The following is a 7,867-nucleotide window of genomic DNA, read 5'->3' on the forward strand; positions in this document are numbered from 1 at the left end:
CCCGCCCCGTCTCAGTGCGTCACGCCCCGCGGGCTCTGGGCGCGCTCTCCCTCCCCACCCTGCCCTCCGCGACCTCCGCCAACCGCGGCACCGCTCCTGCCCTCTGGGCACCGAGAGAAACTGAGCCCAGGGTCCAAGTGGGGTTAGGGGCGTGCAGACCCAGCGCTTTTCCCCCGGGTCGGACTAAGCCGCAGGGGTGCCGGGGTTCTCGTCCCGGCTGTGCCTTTGACTCTGTGACCCCACCCCATGCACACTCACTCTTTTTGGGCCTCAATTGCCCAAAGAATAATAGTAATCCAGCGACAGCAGCAGCGTTGGCTTGTGCATACCGCATGTCAGTTCTCAGAATACAGCCCCCGGCGCCAGCCCCGCCTGGCGTCCCCGGGCCGATGCTAGTTCCCGGCGGGGGGGGGGCCGGGGGGGGGGGGGGTTGCCCGTCCGGGTGGACGCGGTGTTCCCAGCTTCCAGCACCGAGGTGGGCGCTGTGCGCTGCGGCCGCCAGGGGGCAGCAGAGGGCGCGGCGGCGGCGGCGCGGGGAGGCAACGGGCGCAGCTTGCAGGCTGCGGTGGGCAAGGGCAGCAGGTGGATCCCGAGGGGAGCGTGCGGGAGCAGTGTCCAGCAGCAGCAGACCCACACCCCCGCGCTCTCCTGCCGGCCTCAGCCTGCCCCTTTCTCCAGCCAGAAATGCCCTGTGGCCCGGAGCATCTTCAGCCTGGGCAGCCCCGTCCCTCCTGTGCCCGACCTGGAGCCCGCAGGCACCCCCTTCTGGGTTAGGCGGGCTAGCGTCCCGCCTCGCCCCCGCAGTGTTTTTGACCTTCCCAGCCCCGCGGGCCAGCAGTCCCATTGCGCAGTTGGGGGAGCTGGGGCGCAGCCTGTGGCCTTCTCTGGCTTTGGTTTCCTCTTCTGGAAGGTGGTGACTGTGCCCTGGATGAGAAAGCGCCAGCCCTCGGGGATAAGGGAACAGTAGTGACTCCTGTGGCTGCTGCGGGGTCGCAGGAGCAGCCGGGCGTAGCAGATCAGTGACCTAAGTGGGCTAGTGCTGCCGGCGGGAAACGGCTCCTTAAGACCTGGAGCTGAGGAGAAGCCACTGGTCCTGGCTGCGGGCAGGCCGCGCTGGTGTTAGGGACACCACAGGGACACTGCCCGCGCACACCGCTGCGGCTCGCCGGGCCGCCTCCAGCGATCTGCGGAGCGCCTGTGGAGTTTCGATCTCCCAGGGCTCTGGAAGGCGTCCCCTGCTCCCTCCTTGCCACCCGGTGTGGCTGCAGGCTCCCAGCCTGGGGCAGTGCCGTCCTGCCAGCCCAGTGCTCTCCTGGGAGCAGTCTGCTGCTGGCAGGCTCGAGTCTAAGCCGTGCTGCCCATCCTCATGGAGCCCGAAGGGTTGGAACTAACCAAGGGACTTGGAAAATTTTTGAGAAAATGAAATAAATTGTATGTTTATTTTGGTGCAAAAAAGGAAAAGAATAAATCCATGCATTGTTTCTTCATAACTTGGGCTCCACGAACTTGAAGCCCTCCTGTGGTATACTCTCTCCACTTTGCAGATGAAGGGACCAAGGCAGAGGGAAGTGGTTCCTGCAGGCTGGAAATCTGGCCTTCACCACCCACGCCCCTCATGCCCCCAGTGATTCCTGTCCCGTGCTCCCCACCCCGCAGCCCCTACCCAGGCACCTGCTCCTGGGTCAGGCCCTGGGTGCTTCCCTCCGCCCCCACCCCACCCCCACCCCCAGGCCTCACTCATGGTTAGGGATCTCACACGTCACTTCATGAGCCTATGGGTGCGGGACTGCTGGACCTCACCCTGCGAGGTTGGGCTGCCTTTCTCCCCTCCCTCCCCCACCCCACAATGTTTTTTTAAAGATTTATCACTGTTCTGCAACAGGGTACGTGCACCCACCAGAGAGAGACAGAGTGGGGAGGGGTGAGAAGGCAAGCTGCCAGGCCCGGGACTGGAACCAGCACCTCACCCGCCACACGGCTGCTGGGCCCTCCCCTCCCTTTTGTTGAAGGATGTCTCTCTATTACCAAGGTGATGATGCTCATATTTCAAAGAAGTGCAAACCACTTCAGAAAGACTAGCGTGAGCAGAGCACATGCAGCAGGCCGTCTGGGGAGGCTGCACCCCACAGCGCCCACACTGGGCCCAGACCCCGGTACCTCGAGCACCCCTGTATCCCAGGCTCTGCCCTAGGCTGGCCAGCTGGGGGGGACTGTGGAGGGCGGGGTCACTAAGACAGTGGGGGTAACTCGCTCTCCCCACCCCTTCATGGCATTCTGACCACACTGGGGAGGCATGCACCCCAACTTCCCAGCACTCCCATCTCCCCTGTCCAGCTAGCCATGTCCTGATCATGACAGCGACATCTTGCCACGCAGCAATCAGTCCGTTTTCCGGGACGTGCGGGGGTAGAGGCACCGGAGGCCGCGAGCCTGTGGGTGGGCATTACTGGTGGCACCGCAGCCCTCCCGCCCCAGGCGTGGGCGCTCTGGAGGGACATGGCTCACCCGTGTCAGGTGGCCGGGGGCCCCGGGCAGCCCTGGCCTACAGCCTGGGCTCGCGGCAGAGCTGGGCCTGAGGAGAGAGACCTCATCGGGCTTTGGCTGTGGCAGGGACACCTCAAGGACCAGTGCATGAGTACCCGTGGGTCAGGGCCACGCCTGCCTGGGCAGGCCTGAGCCTATTCCTACCAGCCTTTGCATGGGAGGCCCCCGAGCGCCCGAGGGCTAGGCAGTCCCACCCCCTGTCACTCCAGAAGAGGACAGGGCTACCGAACAGAGGCCTTGCAGAGAACAGCACTGGGTGCCCCAAAGCAGCAGGTCTGGCGGGTGTCAGCCATGGCACCTGGCCCGTGGGTGCAGGCCCAGAGTCAGGGCCTGGTTTGCAGGAAGCTGGACGGTGTCACTCCTGCTCTGGTGAGCTGGCCTCGGGGACGGAGTCACCTGCGGGGTGACGGAGGGTGCTGCGGAAGCCCGTGTGCTCTTCCCCACTGTCTGGCCCGGTGCCTAACTTCTAGCCCCTTCTAGCCCTCTGCGGGGGAGGGCCATGGCTTCTCCAGTTTTTTCTTTTGGAGAGATTTTGCTATAGGGCGCGTGCGCTCGCTGGAGACAGAGACAGAAAGCGAGAAATGACCCCCTGGGGGATGGCCACACCGCAATCCTCCTTCTCCTCCATTCTCCTCTCGGGATCTTGGGCACGCACACACAAGCACCCGGTGTGAAGCCACCAGGTCCAGGACTCAAACCGCAGTCGGCCACACGGAGTCCAGTGACCCAACCACTGCGTCATCTGGTTCTCCAGTTTTGACTAGCAATGCCTGAGCCTGGTTGGGGGAGGGTGCAGAGGAGGGCGCACTAGGGGCAGCAGAAAGGCACTGCTCAAGTGAAGCTGGATCCATGTGGAAGGCCGTGGGTCGTGTCCCTGGTCAGCCTGTACGTGCTGGGTGTACGCACTTGTGTCTGGCTGGCTGCAAGGGCTGGCGGGCTGTGCTTCCCTCTCTCTCTCTCTTCCAAGAGAAATAAAGTGTTTTTAAAAATAGTGCAGACACGGGACTAGCGGATAGCGTTAATGTTACATCGCTGGACTCCTACCTAGTTGACTGCAGTTCGAGCCCCGGACCTTATGACTTAAAACTCATGCTGGGCACATGTGTGTGTGCCCAAAATCCCGAGAGGAGGATGGAGAAGGTATAGTGGCATAGCCATCCCCGGGGGGGATTTCTCGCTTTCCGTCTTTTCATCTCTCTAGTGAATGCACACACCCCTATAGCAAAAAAAATCTCTTAAAAAAAAAAAAAAAAAAGGCAGATGCTGGGCAAAGTCTAGAAGCTTCTCGAAGTTGAAACGTGTGTTACCTTGTGAGTCAGCAATTCCACTCTCAGCACATCCCCGAAGGAAATGCATGCATACGCGCACATGAGACTGTCCCTGAATGTCCCCAGTGCGGTCCTCATGTTAGCAGGGACTAAATGTACCAAAGGCAGCGTGTCCACAAGGTGGACACTGCCACCCTGAAAAGGAGAGGGTCCTGACACAGGGCACAGCATGGGTGACCCGGCCTTAACAGGACAGAATCCACCGCTCCATCTGTGCAATGTGTCCAGAAGAGGGCCAGCCAGGTGACTGCATGGACCCAGTCCCACACCCGGAGGCTTGAAAATCACACCAGGCTGGGCTAGCAGGTGGCATGGTGGTTGGGGTGCTGGACTCTCACATGGCCAACTGTGGTTCGAGTCCCACACCCGGTGGCTCAAAAATCACACGGGGTGCATGTGCACGAATGCTCAAAGTTCCAGAAGAGGATGGAGAAGGACGGACTGTGGTGTGGCCACCCCCATGGGGGTGATTTCTCACTTTCCTTTGGGCCTCTTTTTCTCTCTCCAGCAAGCGCATGTGCCCTATGGCAAAAACTTCTAAAAAGAAAGAAATTCACACCAGGCAGGTGTACAAGATCCCAAGAGGAAAATGGAGAAGGGCTTGTGGCGTGGCCATCCCCCCAGGGGTGATTTCTCGTTTCCCCTCTATCTTTCCCTGGCAAGTTTCTCTAAAACAAGATCGAAAAGAAAATCCCGAAGGGGTAAGCCTACGGCCGCCCATCTCAGAGCAGCGGCAGACGGCAGGCCCCGCCGGTGCTGTGTGGCCGGAGGCCCGGGTCCTCTGCAGAGCGATGGCGGTGTGTACATGGTCGAGGCGCTAGTGCCAGGTCCTGGGGCTGAGCTCCGAGGGGCGGCCTGTGCACGTGACACTGGCTCCTCTCAGGAAGGGCAGGAAGTTACCGCTGAAATGAAGCTGCGAGCGACACCTCTCAGGGCTGCGCCCCCGGCTGGGAAGCGAGATGGCCGTGCCCTGGTGCAGGCTCTGGCCCAGCCCAGCCCTCTCCGGGTGCCAGGGCGGCCCCTGCATGTGCCCTGGCTCTCCTAAGCCATCCTCCGCGGGGCACCCGGGGCCTGTCCCTCACTCACTCCCAGCCTCGGAAGCTCTCCGGAAACATCTGTCACCTGTCCACTACTTCCCCAATCCCGCCTCCGTACACGGACACCATTGCGGCCGGCTGGGACCAGCCCTGTAAGACGCCCCTCCTGGGAACCTCCTCCCTGGAGTCCCTGCTTCCGCCGCCCTGCCAGGCCCCATCCCTGTGCTCCGGAACCTAAGCCCCGAGGCCTTGGCACACGGTGCTCCTCGCGGGAGGCCTTGGTCCGTCTCACCCCTCCCGAGCTCCCTTCAGCCAGGCCGAGGACACAGACTGCTGCTTCAGCTATGAGTGCTGCCTGGTAACCGCCCCAGGGTGTCCTCAGCCCCCAGGGTGTCCTCACCTCACCTAGGAGCCTCTGAGGGGTGCTGTGGCCCCCTGGGCAGCGTGGGTGGTACAGGGATTAGAGAGGGGCTGTGACCTGAGGACCCCTCTGCAGCCCAGATGGCGGGAGGGCAATGAAGTCTTCAGCCCAGGGACGGGGGCGAGGGCACGGGGTGCTGATGACCCCATTTGCACTTGGTGTGGGGAGCTAGCAGGAGTGGGAGGGTGAGGAAACCCCGCTCCCTTCCCGGTGCTGCACACACTGCTTGGTGCTGAGTGAGGGGCCTAAGATCCAGCCCCCAATGTGGACGCTGGGCTATCGGGCAGGGGTGGGGGGCAAGGGGCCACCGGGGACTGGAGGCCCTGCGGGGTGGCCCCCACAGTAGGTGTATCATCTCCAGAGAGGGCGGGGGGGGAACCGACCTGGCAAGGCGGGGCCAGCACTGCCCTGGCGTGGACCCAGCACCGTGGGGCTGGGCAGTGAGGACGCAGGTGCAGGTGAGGGGCAGCCACAGCGCCTGGCCAGGGGTCTTGGCAGCGCCAGTCCCCTCACCCCTCCCGGACAGTGGGATGCTGGGGAACCTCCCAGGCCAGAGGGCAGGGGCTGAGGGAGGGGAGCGGGCCGGTGCCGGCCCTGGCAGCCTGCTGGGGTTCCTGTGCTGGGTTCGGCCCCGGAAGGCGGGGGCTGCCCAGGCTTCCTTGGAGGTCTTGGGAAGAAGGCAGGAGCGCGGTGTGGCCACATGCAGTGAGACCCTGGGCCCCGGGCACCCTGTAAATGTCCAGTCAGGCCCTCGGCCTTGTGCTGGACAACACAATGGGATGTCAGAGGAGACCAGCAGCCTCAGTTTGAGGGAATCCCAGGCCTTTGGGAGGAAGGGGCTGGACCAGGCGAGGGCCCTCGCTGGAGCCCTCGTCCCCACAGGGCCTCTGGGGAACCCCTTCCAGGAGACCCCTGATGGGCCTTCAAGGCCAACAGAGACCCTGAGGGACAATGGTGGCCAAGGCTGAAGGCTGAGGGTCTCTGGCACCCCAGGACAGGTGCCCCAAAGCCCAGAGCGGTGGAGAGGCCTGATCGCCAGCACCAGAGTTGGCCAGGACAGGAAGTGGCGGCACTGGGGGGTGGGGGAGGCAAAGAGAGGGAGCTCCCCGTGCCTCGTGGCAGTGTCAGGCCGCTCACCAGCACTCTAGCCGACCAGGCCACGGCCACGGCACTGCGTGAGCTGCCCTCATGCTCGCTGGCACGGCTGGGCCCTCGGGAACGGCCATCAGGGTGTGGTCTTGGGATTTCTGGGATGAAGACGAGGCCATGGCCAGACAGCCGCTGCAGGAAGCCCCTTCTCTGCAAGGCCTGCACCCCCCAACATACCACCACACTGGGAGGTTTCCGTGGGAGGGGCTGGGCCAGGCTGGCCTGCAGCCCTCCGGGCACCTCCTGCCGGCCCTCCCAGAGCCGGAGCCGGAGCCTGCCCCTCTCCTCCTCGCCAACAGAGACCAGAGGGGCGGCTGGGGCAGGGGCCTTTATTGGGGAGTGGGGACGTGGCGGGGCGGGGGCTCAGTAGCCACACGCAGCGTGTCCAGGGCCCCAAGGCAGCACTTCCAAGGCACTGGAGCGGCCCAGGCTGGGCACGGGCCCCGAGCTGTGACCAGACGTCCTTGTCCCCACAGGTCCTGGCCCTTGGGCCAGCAAGGCCGCGGCTGTCAGCTTCTCCTGTGGGACTCGGAGGCTTTCCGCTGGTAGATCTCCGTGGTGAAGGGCCTGGGGAGAAGCCTCAGTCAGCCTGGGCAGGCTCGGGGGATGGTGTCCAGAGGGGCTGGGGCCCCAGACCCCCGAGCTCGGGCCCTGATGTGGGGCCTCTGGAGACCAGGAGGTGGGGCCACCTGCCTGCCCGCCGCCCTCCCGTGCTGCCCCCTCCCATGGACCCGCACGAAGCCGCCCAGCCCGAGCCTGCCCCGGCCCGCAGCCGCCCCACTCACTCCTCATACAGGATGGCGACCATGTAGATGAGGCCCACCACGGCGGCCAGCAGCAGGCCCGAGGGGCTGGCGTGCCTGCGGAGACAGACGCACGGTCGGGGCTCGGCTGGGCACCCGCACACGCCCCGTGCCAGCCTTTGGCCCCCTTCCCGAGCCGGCTCCTGCTGTCCCGGCCCTGCCACACTCCGCACCTCGTCCCCAGCCCGTCCTGCCTGGCCGTCCCCTCAGGACAGTGGCCCTGCACGTCCCCGTCTCCAGCCCAGCGCACGCAGGAGCGACCGGGGCAGGCACAGGGGAGGGCCCAGCACTCGCTCCTGGTGCTCGGAAGGCCGTGCTGGACGGACAGACACCCAGAGACGGGCCCCCTGGGGTCTCAGCATCTCTCCAGGCTGAGGAGACTGAGGGCATAAACGAGCACCCTGGTGTGGACAGGGGGCACCTTTGGGGAAGACGGACTGAGACTGTCGGGCCGGCCCCAGGACAGCCCGGTGGGCCTGGGGGCAGGGAGCGGGACCCCAGCAGCACACGGGCACAGAAGCGCTCCTGCCTCCGCCACGCTGGCACGGGGCCAGACCCTCAGCAATCGTGGACTGGGCCCGGGGC

At 64.5% G+C, this 7,867-nt stretch overlaps 1 protein-coding gene across 6 annotated transcripts in view; it reads right to left on the reverse strand.

Moving 5' to 3' along the window:
- Nucleotides 1-6,791: 6,791 nt before the first annotated feature.
- PEMT (phosphatidylethanolamine N-methyltransferase) overlaps nt 6,792-7,867 on the reverse strand; it is an 81,568-nt gene continuing 80,492 nt past the window's right edge. For all 6 annotated transcript variants that reach the window (XM_006161641.2, XM_006161639.3, XM_006161638.3 and 3 more), the window contains 2 exons: nt 7,265-7,339; nt 6,792-7,046 (listed from right to left, as the gene is read on the reverse strand). In XM_006161641.2, coding sequence (XP_006161703.1) covers nt 6,989-7,046; nt 7,265-7,339 — 133 coding nt within the window. In that variant the 3' untranslated portion in view covers nt 6,792-6,988. The remainder of the gene's footprint in view (nt 7,047-7,264; nt 7,340-7,867) is intronic.

Source organism: Tupaia chinensis, unplaced genomic scaffold (genome assembly GCF_000334495.1).
Source record: "Tupaia chinensis unplaced genomic scaffold, TupChi_1.0 Scaffold138725_1, whole genome shotgun sequence".
Classification (NCBI taxonomy): Eukaryota; Metazoa; Chordata; class Mammalia; order Scandentia; family Tupaiidae; genus Tupaia; species Tupaia belangeri.